The sequence below is a fragment of the Lachnellula hyalina genome, assembly GCF_007821495.1.
Source record: "Lachnellula hyalina strain CBS 185.66 chromosome Unknown contig00186, whole genome shotgun sequence".
In the NCBI taxonomy this organism is placed as follows: Eukaryota; Fungi; Ascomycota; class Leotiomycetes; order Helotiales; family Lachnaceae; genus Lachnellula; species Lachnellula hyalina.
This window is the reverse complement of record NW_022157300.1, coordinates 38,857-57,519: the sequence shown is the minus strand read 5'-3', so window position 1 is coordinate 57,519 and position 18,663 is coordinate 38,857. Positions and strand designations below refer to the sequence as shown.

The window sequence follows — 18,663 nt, the reverse complement described above, 5'->3', positions numbered from 1 at the left end:
CCTCTGAATTATAGTGAGCCAGAGAGGAGAAGTTGCCCGCTGGCGCTGGCAATGAGTGTTGAAAAGTACACTCGCTTACACCACCACCACCATCTCACACCCCCCCCCACGCCCCAAAACCAAAATATCATCCCGGAATAAGAAAAGCAAAAAAGCTCCAAAAAAAAAAAGTAAATGAATGATCACTACGAGGGTCGAACTCGCGACCTTGGCGTTATTAGCACCTTGGATAATTATTAGCAATAATTATTGTAATGATATTTCAAGTGTGGTTGACTTACCACGCTCTAACCAACTGAGCTAAGCGACCGGTTGTGATTTGATGGATTTGAGTGTGGAAAGTGCTTATTTTGGTATATGTTGGGGTTGGGAAAATTGAGGGGCGGAGATGGATGGGTAGCGGGGGGGAAAAGGGAGGGGGAATGGAATGAATGGGTTTGTGTGATTAATAAATGGATGGATGGGTTGTTAGAGTTGGATTATTATGTTTTATAGAAATATCGATGGGGGTATATATATATATATATATGGATATTAATTATTCAGGTATCAGTATATCCAAACCCAACATACATACAAAAGCAGCCTTCCCTCACTCAAGTAAATTTAAACCCGCCCGTTCTTCCCCAAAACAGCGCTTCCGGATCAACATCCCTGTGCACCTGCGTCAGTTTCTCATAATTCCCCTCCCCGTAACTCTGCAGCGTCTCCTGGTCATACATAGCATCGTTCAGGAAATACAAGTTCTCCCCTCCCTTCCCATCTCCCTCGCCCACGCTCGCCCCGCCCTCTTCCCAATGCGAGTTCACCAGGCCCCTCCCGCCATACACGTCCGCGACCTGCTCCTTCGCCGTAGCAGTGATGTTGATGGCCGTCGCGTGCGCGTCCTCGTCGCCTAAGGCTGTGAGCCACGAAATGTCGTACTCCATCCACATGAAATCGCCATTACGCGCGTCCATGCCGAGGGCGTTGCCGCCGGCCGCGGCGGAGGCGGCGGGGATTATGGCGGGGAGCGGCTGGAAGGCTAGGGAGAAGATGAAGCCGGGGTGGAGGGGGGAGTTGAGGAGGACGTAGGATTTCCAGGTGTCGTAGTGGGTTTGGAGGAGGGTGGCACCGGTTGGGGCCGGGAGGTTGGGGAGTGTTGCGCCGCGGATTAGGTAGCGGAGGCCGTAGAGGTTGGTGTTGTCGTCGCCGTTGAGCTGGGGGTGAAGTTGTGTTAGCAGGATGACATATTATATCATAGCATGGTACGAGCAAAGCACAAAGCACAGGTAGGGGGTCCATAGCTGTGGATAGGATGGGTAAGGGTGGGGATAAATACCAGATCTGAATACGTTCTCGTCTTTGCATCGTCGCTGATGGTAGGGATAGCGTTAAACGCATCGAAGATCCCGTCAGGTACACTTTCCCCATCGTAGAAGAAAAACACGACGAATATCTCTAGCAGAGTGTCGATTGCTACTTCGCCTGTTACGATGACGGCTGCTTTGGGGTGGTCGACATAAGTCTCGGTGAAGGCTTGCGTGGCGTTGATGATTTGCTCAGCGTAGGTTCGTCGTACGAGCGGATACCTCCCCAGACTTGGCCGTTGGTACCAATGGGATGTGTTTTCATCGTGAAAGATGTAACGATACCTGTGGTTGTTAGTCGTGGGTTGAAAGGGGGGGAGGAAGTGCTGACCGAATTGGTTTCCACCTCCTTTGAGAGCGAAGAATAGATCTGGGTGGCTGGTGGCATTCGCATTGACGATCGATGCGTTTGCGAGAACTACTTCGTAGTTTACTACGTTATCGCAAACAAGTCCATATTGCCCACTGAGGAAACTGAGTCCTCCTCCAAGCGTCAGACCTGCAACCCCCACATCGCCTACAATATCAGCATCCTCTCCATTACCCACCAGGATTAGGCCTTACCAAGTCTCCCACTAACAACAGCAACACCATAAGGCTCAAGAGCTCCAATCACATCCTTCCATCTGGCCCCCGGTCCAATATTCGCAGTATTATCTCCCGGGTTGAAAGTCGTATTTCCCAAGTTACTCATAACAATCAACACGCCTCCATCTACAGACGACCAACCCACATTCGGATTATGGCCCCCGCTCTTAACAGCAAATGTGACATCTGGATACTGCAGCAAAGCCGAGACAATCGTGCTCACATCCTCCGCTGAGGTAGGGAAGACTGCGCAGGCTGGACTCAAGTCCGCGTTGGCAGCGGACCAGTAGTGGTCTTTAGCAGTGACATAATCGGAATTCAGAGCATCGCTTGATAGGGACAGAGTCTCTATGCTAGAGACAGAGATGGCCGTGCATGCTGCTGTGGTGTTGGATGAGACGGTTGTTGCGGAGACTGTGAGAAAGTAAGTTGCTGCAATGAGGGCCGAGCAAGGAGAGGGGAGGGAAAACATCTTGGACGCACAGTACGGCTGGTTTCATAGGGGTACCTGTCAGAACTTATATTTATCCAGATCTCCGCATTCCATCTATGATCAGGGGTATTTCCATGAATCCCAGCCGAGGCGTGGTATTGAGGACCGTGAAGATTCTGGGACACCGCAATAAATTTACGGAGTATGTCCTGATACGATCGTTGTACGTCTATGCTTTGCTCTCGTCCATGCCTTTCTATTGGCCACGAGGTGTAGTTCCCAGCTGACTACCGGTGGGGAAGTCCAATGCAATGGTACTTCGTATACTCCCGTACGCCGAGGAGCTTGAAATGGTATATTTGAGTGGATAAGCCCTCCCTAAGTGGAGGTCTGAGCAAAATCAACGCAAGCGAGGTATTCAAAAGGGGCAGGAGATAGAGAAGATCAAAACGGCGTAGCATATTGCCGAGGAAACGAAATGAACTAGAAGGCTCATCTGGCATATGAACAGGGAGCAGAGTATCATTGAGATTCGGATCTGCATGCTAATGGATAATTTGTCAAATACGGAGTAGGCGAAATTCATCCAACCGACCCAGGTGAGGAATTGCGGGGTATAAAGATCGCAAGAAGGGATTGAGCTAGTAAGAGATGCTTCAAGTTTCAAGAGCCATGATAGAGTGGGGTATCCATATGAAGGTATAATGGAATTAGAAGTGTAGACAACTGGTGGTGAGCGAGAAATGAGTAAGAATTGTGGTGGTCTCCTATATCTTTAGTACGCAGACAACTCTTTTTCATCCTCATACCAAAAGGCCACTGCTTTTTCTGTTTCTCGCAAATGTTTAGACTGTCGTTCCTGAATTAAATAAATGTTGAAGGGAAAAACAGTACTTACAGATTCCCAGCATCCTCCAATCTCTGGTATAGCAGTTCTATTTGACCAAACGCCAGATAATAGACTACTACATTCATCTGCTCTGATCTTGAGAGTTGGAAATGGGTGTACCTTGTATTTTGCTGCCCCTGATTCAACCACACGGCTTCAGACAACTTGTTCGTGTTGGTACGAGCAGCTAAGTCTTTTCGTTTCCGTCATATACACATACAATTCGTCCTTTCCCATTGCCTAGAAATACATGTCCATCCCTAAACAACTCCAAAACTCCACATATTGGGTATCCCAGCCTATCTTCCATTGCACATCATTATTTCTTCGCCCTCCCCTTCCCCTTCACAACTTTGCTCTTCCCCTTCTGCGCAGCAACCTGTTCCTTCTCTACAAAATCTCTCATGATACCATACAGTGCCTCATTCCTCCGTGTAATAAGTAGGACGTCGTCTGTTGTGACTGTGGTGCGGCCTGCGTGACGGGAAAAGGTTTCGAGATCTTGGGCTACGTTTTCTATACCGATTGTCAGCTAGAGCATTGAGACTGGAATGGTCTAGGGAAAAATGAAGAAATGGAAGGAAAACAAATACCGACTTGCGACCAGACCATCTCAGTCATTGCACCTATGAATTGTGGTGTAGCGGTTGTATCTAAACGGAGAGTCTCTTCGTCAACAATCTTGCCGATTGAGAACCAGAGGGAGGCTTTGAGACGCTGTGGAAGCTGGGATTAGGTATATTCCTTCATATACACAGAGTCAGAGGAGCTTACCTCGCGCAGATCCTCGTCCATTGCATCGGCCATTGTCGTGGCACAACGAAGTCGGGATGTTTGGGACTGATTCAGCGAGTCGCGATTCAGGCGCGGTCCGGAAGACGCGGCGCGCTTGCTCCGACGATAACTTATCACTACCAAAATAATTTCCCTCTCGTCAGAAATAAAACCCTCAAATCGCAAACTTCAAACCTCACGTCTTCGTCCTCCCTCCAACATCTCCCTCCAATATCGCCATGGCAGAATTATTAATAGCCACCTGGGAGCGCCTCAGCAATGTCCCCACTCACCTCGCCCACTCTGTCGACAACATGACTTTAAAGAACTGGATCCGCCTCATCGCATGCGTTGGAGCCTACTTGCTCGTCCGCCCCTACCTCATCAAGCTCTCTGCGCGACAACAAGAGAAGCAATTCGAGAAAATCGATGCGGAGACTACTGCTTCATTCGCAAAGCTCCAACCGAATGCGTTGAGGGATAGCAGGGGCTCGAAAGTTGAGATACCGGATAGTGAGAGTGAGGGAGAGGCAGATGGAGCGCCACAGTGGGGGAAGAAGGCAAAGGTTAGGCAAAGGAAGGTGGTCAAGAAGATTCAGGAGGCGATTGAGGAGAAGGGACGGGAGGACGATGATAGTAATAGTATTTTGGACCGGTTTGTGGATTACGAGGAGGGGGTTGATGGGTGGTAGGGGTTGTTATTCTCTGGTTTGGTGTTCAAATGGAGGAAGCATTGCTTCTGTGTATATTTTGTATGCGGATGTCTCAGTCCTAGGCTGTGGCTGTATTGATAGATGGATGGATGAAGTTGCTATGGGCATTCTACATGAGATGCCTCAGCGGGAGACACCTTCTTCTGTTACACTACCTAATACGAGTACAAAACGTTATTCATCCTCTTCACCAGTATCAATAACAGCAACTGGAACTAACTAACGGCTCGGTAGGCAAAGGCAAAACCGGCCGTAAAAGAAGTAAAAAGGCAGTGCAGATCCCTGCTTGGCGTTCAGGGACACACAGCAACTAATTCGCTGGAATATGGGGACAACGGCCTGGAGCATGGAGCCTATGGTCGAGTAACAGCCTCTTGATCGGGCGCAGTGCAGGCTGCAGACTGCAGGCCATCGATGCACTCAATCACCACTACCGAGTAATTCGTACGAGTCCTCTGTACTTGTACTGTGCATTTGTTAAAAATTCTACCGCTTTTTGTGGAACTCTTTACTCAATCATTCCCAAACTGATGTGTGACATAATAAGCTACATAGAGGAGTGATTAGGGGGTGAAGGAGGGGCATGGCCATGGCATGGGCTGAGGGGCAACTCGGCGACAAAAATCTTACACTGCATCGCATCGCATGGCATCCACCACATTCGTACTCCCAGTCACACACTAGACCTGCACCTATACCCCCCCAAGCAAGCCACGAACACGAAGATAGAGGGTCATCGAACTCAACCATCTCATGAACATGTGGTGGATACACAATTCATTCTGATTTCCCACCTCACGACTGCAATACTTCCTCGGATGGCATCAATAGAGTCCATCTGTACCCGGCGCTAAACATCATATATCACCATGGAGAGTCCGCAGAAACATAATATCAACGAGCTTCTTACCCAAGGCTTCTTCACGACGAGGAGGGGAAAGAGCCCTTCAAGGTACGTAATTTCTCCAAATCCTGGGCTCAATGACCGACTAACAATATACAGACCAACAGCCCCAACAGCTCCACCACGCGAATCCTCCTTCCTCAGAACCCCGTCTTACGAAGCCCCCCACGATCGAAGTAGGAGTCGAACTCGTAGACGTCTACCCCCTCCACCGATAGTAGAAGAGGAGGCCGTTTCTCTTGCAAAAGAGTATTCCAAAACTGCGAGACGCTCTTCCTACGATCCTCCTCTGCGTGGAATTATCGACCAAGTCCCAATCATACTCGAGGCGGATGTTACAAAGACCGAGGCTGCAAGGCTACAAGCACAACCAATTCCAAAAAGCACAGACGACAATCCAGAAAAACGTTTTGTCTTGATTCCAAAATCAGATACCTATTCTCCGAATGAAGAAGATGGTCCTAATAATAGTAAAGGCAAGAATGCAGACAAGAGTCAGACGCTGAAAGCGGAGGTAAAACGAGATGAGAAGAAAGACACTTTGCCAAAACCACCCATTACACGAAGACGGAGTAGACTGGATCTGCCGTCCCTAGAAACAAAACTACCAAAAGAGATACCACCGCAATATCGAAGAAGTGCTTCCGCGTATGCTTCCACCCCAAAAGACCACGACGAAACACCAAAAACTCAAGGCTCAAGGCCTTCCGAATCTTTCCTCTCACCAGATGTCTCACGGGGAAAGAAAGACTATTTTGGATCGGCGCCAGCACCTCGACAATCGGCTCAAGATACTTTTGGTGGAAGGGCTGCCAATGGAAATAACTCCAGCTCCCGTCCAGTATCTCCTACCGTAGAGAAACGGCATAGTGGAAATTTAGAATCATATCGATCCAGGCATGACACCAATGAAAAGGTGACAAAGCCACAGCAGTTTTCCGAAGAATATGGATCTCGGCGAAATGAACGGCATACTTCTACACATTCAGACAGGCTTTCAGCAGGTCGTTCATCAAGAAGTTCAAATCGATCAAGCAGGCATTATCACAGCAGCAGTAGTGATGAGATTGCAGACAGTGATTCAGACAAGGAACACAAACGTTACGAACATAAAAGTCACAAGGCAATTCGGGAAGAGGGTGGCTACGATCGACATTCACATTCTCCATCAAGATCCAATAGATCTTCAATCGAGAGGAAGGGAACTTCTAAATATAATTCGCCCTATGCTTCCCCAAAGCTTTCACCTAGTCAGATTCCTAAAGATCAGTTATTCGAGAGGAGTGAAACCTTCCCGAGCGATAGACGGAGGGATACTTCGAGACCTGTGTCACCACTTTCACCTAGTCCAGATACACCCCGAACAGATAGACTGAATCCTCTTGAGGCTTCAAAATCCCGCCCGAGGTCGAGATCAAGTGCAGCAGCGCCTAGGCGACAAGCTGCGCCTTTGGGATTACACCCATCTTTGCCCATTCCAATTCCAATTCCATCAAGGGTCGACCTTCCTGGAGAAATTCGAAAGTCACCAGTGACTACACAGTTCGACGAGCAAAGATCTGCGACTGCTCGTCCACCTGCAAACCCGAAACCTGACTGGAATCCGGGAACCTTTCAACCACCATCTAATAACCTTCAAAAACCAGTTGGCTCTTTCAGACGGTATTCAGAAGACATGGAGAAAGGAAGTATTGCACCTCTCCCATCATGTCCCCGAACAAACTACACTCGAGGCCGCAACGACTGGCTGACATTGCCAAATTGCCCATCATTCGACATCTGCCCATCATGCTTCACTTCCTCCATCGCACCCACCGATTTCCGGACTCACTTCGTCCCCGCCCCTCGCCGACCAGCAGACGCCGCGGTTCTCTGTGATTTTGGAAGCTCTCCTTGGTATAGGATCGCATGGCTCTTGACACTAAAAGAGAAAAGGCAAAATCTCAAGCTCTTCTATGGCCTCGCCAACATCGCCGCAAATGAGCCGCCCTGTCTGGGAAAACACGAAGCAGCGCGGAAATGGCATTCCATCATCGACCCCAAGACCGGAAGCGATATTTATAACTTTGACGTCTGTTACAGCTGCGTCAAAAGCATAGAGGTCCTACTCCCAGCATTAAAAGGGATATTTGTCCGCACAGACTCACAGAGCCCATCCTTCCGAGTCTGCGATTTACGATTCGACAGCCCACGCTTCATCCAATATTTCGACGCCCTCGAGGTAACCGCCGATCGTGCTGACTACCATGATAAAGACCCAGACACGCGTGACCTTGCCTCCCTCGCTCGCCGCTTCGCCAAACTCGACGAATGCCCACAAGCTACCGACCTCGTTGACAAAAAATGGCACTTTATCACTCAACTCCCTGAATTCACCGTCTGTCCTGAATGCTATCACGAAATCGTCCAGCCGGAGGTAGAAGACCGCAAACCAATTCCCCTTCTCTTTTGCAAAGATCCAAAACGCGTCAATGGCAAAGCGAGCTGCCAGCTTTATAGCGCTCGGATGAGAGGTCTGTTTAGGACGGCGGTTGATGCGGATGACTATAAGCTGTTGGCTAGTAAGGCACGTGAGAGGAGGACAGTGGAGACGGCATGGAAGGCGAATCTGTCAGAGTTGAGAAGGAAGGAGAGGGCAGGGTTGGATGTCAGGGGGGAGATTAGGAGGGTTGATGATGAATGGGAGAGGTGGGAATAAGACGTTAAGAGGTATATTAATGGATTAGATTGGATTGGGTTTGGTGTTAATTGGGATATGGGAAAAGCGTCGGTCGGCATGGCATGTATGAATGAATGATATAATGAGAATGAGACAAGAATGAGATATGAAGTTCGTCTACCCTTGGGCTTGTGCACCCTTTCGTGAGGCCTGATCTCCTGATGCGCGTTTCTTACTCTTGGTCGAGTGTGAAGAAGAAAGACTACCTCATGATCACATACTATATCTCACACCTTCAAAGTCTGTCAAAGAAGTTTCTTCAGTTTGTATTCCCATCATATACGACGGGATACTGTGGTGGCATGTTACCATAGAAGCTCAGAATTGAATAGCTAAGGAGGTAAATTTCATCTCCATTAATGATTAAGGCTATTCGAATGAATAGTTTAGAGGCATAAAGGATAGAGAATAGATATAGCTGAAGTTCTAGAGCTTAATACGCTTTTGATCGGGCAAAAAAGGCTTCGTCACGAACAAATGTGTATAGAAGATAACTGCAGGAGTGTATTGGTATGTAGAGTACAAAGGTGAAGTTCCAGCACTTTCTACAAGACAGGATTGTAGTTGTAGGAGATGAGATATTGATAGGCAGGAGAACTGTCGCACGTGAGTGAAAGAACGGATTCTGTTAGGATAAGCCACCGCCTACCACCCTTTCGAAAAGAAAACTCCCCATAGGCTAGCTAATACCGGAAGACCAGAGCATTACAAGATAGAGTCTAGTCATATCGTCCACGTGAAAATCTCCTAACGCCACAACCTTGCTTCCCTGGAAAAGAGGAGCGCTCACTCCAGACTCGAGGACGAGAAGCTGACAATGTCTCTCGACGGGTGGGTGATCGATAATCTTCTCCTCTACGGATCTCTTGACGACCATTTCGGGAGTAGATCTCTTGTCTGCCAGCATCAGCGCGTCTTCTTGGAAACCTTTCACCCTTGATTGTGGGAACTGGGGCTGGCAGGTTCCGTCTGTTGCTTCGAGGTGGACTGCGGCTACGATTATCTCTTACACGACTAGAGGTACCCACGTCTTGATCGGACATCACTCTGCTCTGGGTCCTTTCTGGTTGACGTCCGTGCCCATGACCAGGATCTTGGTATGTGGTATGCGCAAAGTAGCTGGGCGGACTCTCTTCGAGTGGGTACCGGTCTCGTGGGCAATATCTGTCTGAATCCTGGGAGACATGGAGATTATCGTCCTTACGCCTGGGGTAAGCTGTCTGTCTGCCTATGTTTGTGTCGCGCGAAGGACGGGAGTCACGATTCGGATTTTCGGCATCTTCTCTTCTGTGTCTCTCTGATGTCAGGGAACTAGCGAACGGAAAATTTAGCTTTGGTTCAAAAAGTATACAGGAATGATTCAGAAGCGGTGAATGCAGACTCCAGAAGCAGTCCATATTGTAATGATATGATTTCCCCAAAGACTTACCTATCTGGGTGGCGTTGGACTTGGCGTGCTAGTGATGATGATGGAGCATGCACCTGCTGTCTCGATTGCGTTTTGCGCTCTGGTGAATCCACAAATTGGTCGTGCATGCTTGGAGGTGACCGGCTATGGGTGTTGTATGGCAAGTTGTAGCCATTGGGTTCAAGGGGATGAAGCCTTGAAGGAGGGGTGAGTGGATGTAAAGGCGGACGTGCATCTGACAAGCCATGACTGCGAACGGGAGATTCTCCTCTCATTCTTGGTCTACCACCACTGAATCCATTACCAAGTTGAAGGACCCCATCATCGCTCATGTACAGAAGTGGACTGTCGGAATGGTTGAGTGGGCTTCGGCCGCATCTTGACCGTTCCATATGATGCGAGCCTTCCATTTCTCGGCGATGATCCAGATCTTGATCTCTCCCATGGGACGTACTCCGTTTGAGAGAGTTGTTCAATTCGTTACCAGAAACTGCTGATCGGCCACCACGCAGCGCCACTCTACCCGAGGTGCTCGAGTAGCCAGGAGCTCTTAAGATGGGATCAGAGTAGCCAAACTTTTCAGCGGGAAGCTTGTGATGATGACTCTGCGTCGATATATTAATCTCATGAGAATCTCCAAGCCGCATGAGTTTTCGTCGGTCAGGATGGATGAAGTCTTCATTGTGGTTCTCGGCGTCAGGACCTTGTTGCGCCGTGGTACTCGTGAGGTCGCCAGTGGCAGTTGAATCGTGGTGATTAGAGCTGATTCTTGCATGTTTCTCATTCGTGGCAGCCATACTTGGGTTGTGTGTCGATGAGATACTGCGGAATCTTTTGGAACATTGAGAGAGAGATGTGGTAAACAAACCCCTTTTGCTAGCCGAGACCGCCTTTGTCACGTGCCAGTTTCTTGTCTACTTTTTCAATAGGTTGTTCTACCATGACAATTGAAGGAATATAGATTCCGCATACCAATTACTCTAAACTTTAGTGAACTACATTGATTCCAACGTCACGCTAGGCTTCAGGCTTTTACCGCTCGTTACATATATGTACTTCTCGTCAGATGAACTTACCCCTCAAGCTTTTATCAAAGTCCTTCCCGAAATTCACATCTCCTGTCCTTCCATCTCCATTCCCAGCGTCATGGCTTACAATGGCTGGCCGAGTGAGTAGTTCTCATAGATCGGAGTTGTTGTGCTTGAAGATGATTCGAGATAGCGGGAAAGTTGGAGAAGTCAGTTCTCTTGAAGTTTGAAATGGCTGAGTAATAGAGAGAAGTGAATTGGCTGAGAAAGTTAGACAGTGGTAAACTTCATTCCTTGTACTGGCGGTAAAGCTCAGATACATGCATCAAATCTGGGCGGTAGCGTGTTGCTCCTGATTCCAAGCGTTCATCGACTCCTAAAGTGTTATACGGACGTCTCTACCGAAGAAAGAAGATTCGCGGTAGATGGGAGAAGCACCACCAATTTATAATGGGCCGGGTGGTGTGGGACATTAAAAGTTGAAAAGTAAGGCATCAAAGGAGTCAACGAGAATTTGAAGACAAAGCAAGAGGCTATATCTGAAGACCGAGTTGTGCACTGTATTGTTAATTTCAATCGAATGCAAGGCATCCTTTTAAACGAAAACTGTACCGTTTGTAATCACGTCCATTTGGAGTTTGTAATCGATCGTCAAATGAGTTGGGAAAACCTGTCGGAATCTAGAACCAAATGCTATGTGTCCCAACTCCGTCCAGCAAGGTTCAACCAGGCCCATACATCCATCAAGTGTATCATCCGCTCCATAAAAAAAGAAACATACACCCAATTTAGTCTTTCATCTCCCCATAATTTAGTATAACCTCCATACTCATAACATCTTCATCCTCCAAAAACCCTTTTGCAAAACGATGGTAGTATTGTAGGCTGGCTGTGTTTTGGAGAGATCGGAGAGTCTTTGTTAGGTCCAGATACATTACTCTCTCTGCGAGAAACAAAAGAGTAAGAAGCCTGCCACAAAATCAATTGATTCTTTGAGAACCTGCCGCGTTTACATTACCACTGTCTGAAATCGCAAAGGTTCAGCACCACCATTGCCTGCAGAAGCAGCAAATGAGCCAACTCTGGCCGGAACTCCCTTGTCGACAATTTTCACCAACCGTTTTGGTAACTGTGTTGTATTGAGGCATTAGGGAACTCTTCTACTTTAATGGCATTCAGGGGAGGCGTCAAGACAACTATTACAGTTAGCATCATATCTAATTAGCAGACTAATCTTGTAAGCTTACAGTTCTTGTGATCGAAATCATCATCAACCTGGCTCATGCCTGCTCTCTCGAGGGAATTATTCTCTTCCTCTTCATCGTAACCAGGGATGACTAGCAATAACGTTAGCTGGCACCCATAGGACAATATGCACAACTTACTAAGTCCGTACTTGCTGCGAATACACTTGGCCACTTTAAAAGGAGCGTTTGGGTCTTCGGCTACAGCCTTTTTGTAGTTGGCAGTGAAGACAGGACCAAACTCTTCCAACCAGGCATCACTGATATCATCAGGGAGAGGAGCCGCATCTTTGTGTTGACGAGCGTGGTAAAAAGCGCGGGTAATAGGCTTAAGCTTCTCTTCATTCTCTTGCCAGAAAGTCTCATCGAAAGACTCTTGTGTTCTTTGCTCGTTCACACGAAGACAGGACACAATCTCATAGTACAACCTGGCAACCTGGGTCTTGAAGATGGTCTTGTAATCCTTGTGGATGACAGGGGAAGCGAGGACGAAAGTCAAGATGTCTGTGAATGGACTTGACAACTTCACCTTCTCCTTGAAAGCACCACCGCAGAAAGAGTCATGGGCCAACTCGGATACGACAAGTGACTTGAAGCGGTCGTAGAACTCGTTGGCAAGGCCTTGGTGAATGACATCGATTCTCCGGTGCTCCTTGACGGTCTTGTGAGGGCCAGCGACGTTGCGGAACAGGGCCCAAGTCTGCTCGTTCGTATCTAGGTTCCAGTAGCCACTGGAGTTGAGGTGATTCTTCTTGTCGGCGTCATCCATACGCTGAGCGGCATCGGGACCAGGGAGAGGGGTTGAGGATTTCATGTTGTACAATTCGGGATGAGTAATAGCAGGTTGAGAGATGCTGGATTGCTGGAGTGTGGATTGACGTGCAAGTGGTTGCAATGCTATTAGAGAGTTGCGTGTTTCGACTGCGATGCGTTGTTTGTCTGACGGAGTGGACGGAATGAATACCAACGCTGGGAGGCCGACACATTTTGGCCAGCCTTGTTGACTTCGCTTATTAGCGCGAGGTTGAAACATACGAGGATATATTCAATGACTTATCAAATACACTATCATATACAAATATACAAACACATAGTCTACATTACAAAATTGAGCGTCTTCCCGCCTTGCACAACAATAACCTTCGTCGCCTTCCTTACATCCGCTAGCCCCTTCCCCTCACCCATTAGCTTTTCCTTCGCCTCCGCCGTAGCCAGGATTTCCCGTACCAGAAATATCTCCAACTCCTTACCCTTCATATCTTCTTTCGGAATCGTCAGGTGAACGATAGCCCTCAACTTCCCATTGACCTGCACCGCACATTTTCGCCTCGTAGGAGCTAGCAACTCATACGTGCCATCTGTCTCCGGGAAGGGTTCCACGAAAATGGAAGTTGGGGAATTCGAAAGTTGCGGGTTGACTTTCATCCAGACTTCTTCTGCGAATGCCGGGGTGATAGGCGCCATCATTTTGACTAGCTGACTTACCGCATGTTGGTGTAATGTCAAATCCAGAATCGGAATGTCGGACTCCTTGTCCTCCTCCAATAAATCGTGAGTGACGGGGAACGATTGGTGGAGTATGGCGTTCGTCAGGGACATCAGATCTGACACTACCGTGTTGAGAGAATAGCTGTTGTCGTATGAGTGAGTGACGCTTACAATGGTTTTTTGAACCTCAAACCAAAGCTGTTCACCCCGGTCCATTCCTTGATTCCGATATTCGCGTTGCCGCATTGGAAAGTTATCGTCTGCCTCATTCTCTGGCACAGAGTGGAGAGCCTTTATCAACGGTAACGCCTCAGAATTCATCTTTTGAGCCGCCAGAATGTAATTTCTTGGATAATATATGTCAGAGAATTCCGCATTCGCGTATGCCCAAACCGCAGCGAATTTATCGATATGTTCGTAGAGTCTACGCAACCATCGTGTTATGCCAGATATTCTCTCCTCGTCCCATTCTAGGACCTCGGTGACCGGAGCTTGGAATAGAATATGTGCCCTGGTGGCATCTGCTCCATATTTGCTCATGCATTTTCCGGGGTCAACTCCATTGTACTTTGACTTTGACATTTTCTCATAACTGATATTCGGAGCTTTTCCGGTGCTGAGAATACGGGGCTTAGAGGGTATGCTAAGATCAACCTCATTTGGTTTTAAGAACCGTCCAGTAGAAGGGTCCGAGAATGTTTTCCCATGAACCATTCCTTGTGTGAGGACTTTTTTGAAGGGTTCCCCATGATGTGTTGCTCCGGCTGGCCAATAAGGCGTTGTAGCGAGGAACTTGGAGATGAACCGAGCATAGAGAAGATGCAAGATTGCATGCTCGACCCCGCCAATATAAACATCAACAGGGAGGGACGCATTTGCTGCTTCAGGTGAAAATAGAGCGTCATTGTTTTTTGCGTCAGGAAACCTCATAAAGTACCAACTTGAATCGACAAACGTATCCATGGTATCTGTGTCTCGCTTTGCCGCATCCCCACACCTTGGACAAGACGTATTCACCCAATCATGGGCGTTTTCCAGGGGATTTCCAGTCTTTCCTTCCGCCCAATGATCCTCAACCTTGGGAAGCTGGACTGGCAGCTGGTCTTCTGGAACAGGGACTGGTCCGCAGCTTCCACAATGAATAATGGGGATTGGAGTTCCCCAATAGCGTTGGCGACTTACAAGCCAATCTCGGAGACGCCATGTTGCAGCAGCAGATCCAAGGCCTTTCGACTCGAGGAAGGAAACAATTTCCCCCGCACCCTGTGCACTGGTGTGTCCAGCATAAGGTCCGCTGTGAGAGTTCAAATAGCCTTCACGAAGGAAGGGCTGATTGCTCGTTTTGATTTGAGGATTTTTAGTAGGTGAAGAGGAAATTACCAGTCGGATTGGATCGCCAGATCGATTGTGCTTCCAAAAGGCATAATCGCGAGTATCATGACCTGGGACTCCCATTACCGCACCGTCTCCGTAATCTCCGAGGACATACGGTGCAACGAAAATCGGCAAAGGAGCTTTGGTTGCATCCGGTGTCGTCGTTTCGTCTGCAAGGGGGTTGGTAGCTCTGATGTTAGGCAATAGGTAGCCAACCTTTGAGTCTGGTGGGAGCGCTGGTAATGTGTCTAGGAAAGCTTGCAGGTCAACATCACTTTTTGCGAGACTTTGGACAATTGGATGCGTTGATGCAAGAGCAAGGTACTGCACACCAAATAATGTGTCTGGCCGTGTGGTAAATACTTTAATGTTAGTATGACTTTGTTGATCATTCGATACCACAGGAAATTTGATATCCGCCCCAACAGATTTTCCAATCCAATTCTTCTGCATTGCCAGTACCCTTTCGGGCCATGCGGAATCCTTGGCTAGATATTGCAGATCATCTAGCAGCTCTTGTCGGAATTCAGATATTTTGAAAAACCATTGCTTTAATAAGCGCTTCTCAACCTTGGCCCCCGACCTCCATGAATTGCCACTTGCGTCGACTTGCTCATTGGCTAAAACAGTTTTGTCCACTGGGTCGTAGTTCACGAGAGATTCGGCTTGGTATGCCAAGCCACGTTCATGCAGGAGCAGGAACAGGCGTTGTGTGTGCTTGTAGAAGCTTGGGTCACAAGTTGCAACCTCCTGGACCTGGATTAGCCCTATGTCTCCTTATGTGCTATTCTACGTACTCTATCCCAGTCCCAATGGCCATTCATGGCGTCTAGTTGTCCTTTCATCTTCCCAATATTGCTCTTGGTCCATACTGCCGGATCGATTCCTCGCTCAATCGCTGCGTTCTCTGCTGGCAGACCAAATGCATCCCATCCGATAGGGTGCATCACTTTGTAGCCCTGCATATGTTTGAACCGCGCCAAAACATCCGATATAGTATATACTCGTAGATGTCCCAGATGAAGATCCCCTGAAGGGTATGGAAACATTGGCAGAATATACGACTTCTTCGCATCGGGACCCCTAATCCCCATATACTGTCGATTGCTAGCCCATACCCTTTGCCACGTTCTGTCAACTTCTGGGAGGTTCAGAGGCAGAGGTTTTGGCTTTGGTTTGAGGCGTTCATTGATTCCTTCTGCCTTCTGTCGTGAGAGCTCGAACGCAAATCGTCGGGTAGTATAATTATGGATGCTGGTAGGAGCATTGTGACTGCCATTGCGATTGGCAAACTTTGAGCAGCCTGGTCGGACGAGCCTTTGCCCTGCATACCTGCTGTTTGAAATCATGTTGCTGCAGCATTTTGCGCTATGAAAATAGCTTCATTATTGTGGTTGGAAGTGGTGAAGTAGAAAGATTGTGAAGTAAAGTAGAGATGGAAATGTTCCGCGAAAAAGGACGTGCACTCAATTTAGACTTTGGCGGCTCAACTTCACTGCAACACAAAGGGAACAACAGAAAACAGACCAAACATCACGCACTGCAAACATCACATGCTGGCTTCACTTTCTCACAATAACCTCCATATTTTGAAGTACATATTATAATTCCCCCGTAATTCATTTATATATTCCCCCCAGATTACCCGCTTCACGACGATATGAGCAAGACGTTACTGTAAAACCAGTCTTCAACCCACATCAACTCTCCTCTCCCTCGAACATGTGGACGTAAAAGGGGCTCAATCCTACAACATCTATACCACACCACACCAATACATACCATGGCGCACAACTACTCCTCCCTTCAGCCCCACGCCCGCGATTCCCTCGAGCTTGCCAGCCTAGCCTCCTCTTCCCCTGGGCCTCGAACATCAACATCCTCCACCTCCTCTCGCTCGGGCGTTCCATCCTCGCGCAAACTCTCCCTCGAAGAAGACGACCCCCTAGACTCCCGCAACCCAGCCCGCATACCACATAACCGCTCATTCTCCGTCTCCTCTGCCTTTGACTTCCAGTCCCATCTCTTTCCCTTGTCCTCGACGCAAGGCAATGGCTATGCGCCCATAGGTGCCCCTATATCGAGTTCGGGTCCACAGACGGCGTTAGGAGGAGGATCGCTGGAGAAACACAAGACGCTCACGTATTTGAATGGGTTGTCGTTGATAGTAGGGTTGATAATAGGGTCTGGGATCTTCTCGTCGCCCAGCCAGGTCAATGTGAACGCTGGGTCTGCTGGGGCGTCGCTGATCGTATGGGCATTGGCGGGGATACTAGCTTGGACGGGAGCATCGAGTTATGCAGAGCTGGGAGGGGCGATACCGCTGAATGGAGGCCCGCAGGTGTACTTGTCTAAAATATTCGGGGAGTTATTCGGGTTTTTGTTTACATGGTGTGCCGTGATGGTGCTGAAACCTGGGTCTTCGGCCATCATCTCCATAATCATGGGAGAATATCTCGTCCGGGCAGCCATTGGGGCGGAGGCAGAAAATGTGAGCAGTTGGATTAATAAGAGCGTGGCTTTAGTTGGGTTATTGGTGGTCACGCTACTGAACTGTATATCTACGAGACTGGGCACGAGGATGGGAGACATGTTTATGTTCATGAAGTTCATTGCGTTACTTGGAGTTACGGTCATTGGAATTGTGGTAGCGGTCACAGGATTTTCTGCATCTGGAGAGGCTAATCAGGATTGGAAGACAATTGGGTGGTTTGAGGGGACAAGCACAAGTGCTTCATCTTGGGCTGTTGCTTTGTACGCGGGGCTGTGGGCATTTGATGGTTGGGATAACGTGAGTGTTTTGTCCGTATCTCTGAGCTCTATATTGACCTTCTTTAGACAAACTATGTGGTTGGAGAATTCCGTAACCCAACTCGAGACCTCCCTAGAGTCATACACACAGCAATGCCGCTGGTAATTCTCTCTTATATCCTCGCCAACGTCGCCTACTTTTTCGTCCTCCCCATCAGAACTCTCAACTCGTCCAATACAGTAGCCGTCATGTTTGGGAACGAAGTGTTTGGCCCCATTGGCTCCCTCGTCCTAGCCCTAATCGTCAGCGCATCCTGTTTTGGTGCCCTAAATGCCACAACGTTCACCAGTGGCCGTCTCGTCTACGTAGCAGGAAAAGAAGGCTATCTCCCATCAGTGTTCGGCAAGATAGGCATAAGGAATCACGACGAGCCTACTTCCTCTCGTCTGAGAACCAGGAACTGGGCATCGAAGCTTCTGGCAAAGCTATGTGGGGATGAAGAAACGGGATTATTCTTCACTCCGGTCTACGCTATGGTCCTCAATGCCTGTCTCACAGCATGCTACGTCTTTGTCGGCGAATTCGGAACCCTCGTTACATTCTACGGCGTAGCAGGTTACACGTTCTACTTCCTTACCGTTCTCGGTCTCATCATCTTGCGTGTAAGAGAGCCGAATTTGGAAAGGCCGTACAAAACATGGATCACCACGCCGATTATCTTCTGCTGCGTGAGTCTGTTTTTGCTTAGTAGAGCAGTCTTTGCAGAACCGCTACAAACGTTGATTGTTGTGGTGTTTGTTGGCATCGGCGTCCCAATTTATTACTGGCGAATAGCGGGACGGGATCAGGTGAAGAGGGAGAGTGGAAGTAGTGGAAGACGGGGATGGAAGTTTTGGAAATGGGGGACGAGTTGATGAATCCATATGCATATTAATTAATACAAACGTTCAACTTCAAGGCCCTCGGCTAACTCGTCAACTCCTGCTTTCTTGCATTTCAT

At 48.4% G+C, this 18,663-nt stretch overlaps 6 protein-coding genes across 6 annotated transcripts; 3 read left to right on the top strand and 3 right to left on the bottom strand.

The window, feature by feature from the left end:
• Positions 1-596: 596 nt before the first annotated feature.
• LHYA1_G008207 (putative FAD-linked oxidoreductase) lies at positions 597-2,409 on the bottom strand (the record flags this gene model as incomplete). The annotated part of the gene is made up of 3 exons (XM_031153127.1): positions 597-1,199; positions 1,322-1,866; positions 1,914-2,409. The coding sequence occupies 3 exons, from the start codon at positions 2,407-2,409 to the stop codon at positions 597-599; spliced, it is 1,644 nt and encodes a 547-aa protein (XP_031002146.1).
• A 1,169-nt stretch (positions 2,410-3,578) lies between these two features.
• Cenps (Centromere protein S) lies at positions 3,579-4,066 on the bottom strand (the record flags this gene model as incomplete). The annotated part of the gene is made up of 3 exons (XM_031153126.1): positions 3,579-3,775; positions 3,853-3,985; positions 4,034-4,066. 3 exons carry the CDS (start codon positions 4,064-4,066, stop codon positions 3,579-3,581), a joined length of 363 nt encoding a protein of 120 aa, XP_031002145.1.
• Positions 4,067-4,272: 206 nt separating this feature from the next.
• On the top strand, positions 4,273-4,725 carry SPBC27.01c (PGA2-like protein; the record flags this gene model as incomplete). Its single annotated transcript, XM_031153125.1, has 1 exon — positions 4,273-4,725. The coding sequence occupies one exon, from the start codon at positions 4,273-4,275 to the stop codon at positions 4,723-4,725; it is 453 nt and encodes a 150-aa protein (XP_031002148.1).
• Positions 4,726-5,615: 890 nt separating this feature from the next.
• Positions 5,616-8,348, top strand: LHYA1_G008204 (uncharacterized protein; the record flags this gene model as incomplete). Its single annotated transcript, XM_031153124.1, has 2 exons — positions 5,616-5,698; positions 5,750-8,348. 2 exons carry the CDS (start codon positions 5,616-5,618, stop codon positions 8,346-8,348), a joined length of 2,682 nt encoding a protein of 893 aa, XP_031002147.1.
• Positions 8,349-13,144: 4,796 nt separating this feature from the next.
• On the bottom strand, positions 13,145-16,260 carry leu-5 (Leucine--tRNA ligase, mitochondrial; the record flags this gene model as incomplete). The annotated part of the gene is made up of 2 exons (XM_031153123.1): positions 13,145-15,661; positions 15,709-16,260. The coding sequence occupies 2 exons, from the start codon at positions 16,258-16,260 to the stop codon at positions 13,145-13,147; spliced, it is 3,069 nt and encodes a 1,022-aa protein (XP_031002142.1).
• A 434-nt stretch (positions 16,261-16,694) lies between these two features.
• On the top strand, positions 16,695-18,577 carry Slc7a6 (Y+L amino acid transporter; the record flags this gene model as incomplete). Its single annotated transcript, XM_031153122.1, has 2 exons — positions 16,695-17,702; positions 17,750-18,577. The coding sequence occupies 2 exons, from the start codon at positions 16,695-16,697 to the stop codon at positions 18,575-18,577; spliced, it is 1,836 nt and encodes a 611-aa protein (XP_031002141.1).
• Positions 18,578-18,663: the final 86 nt, after the last annotated feature.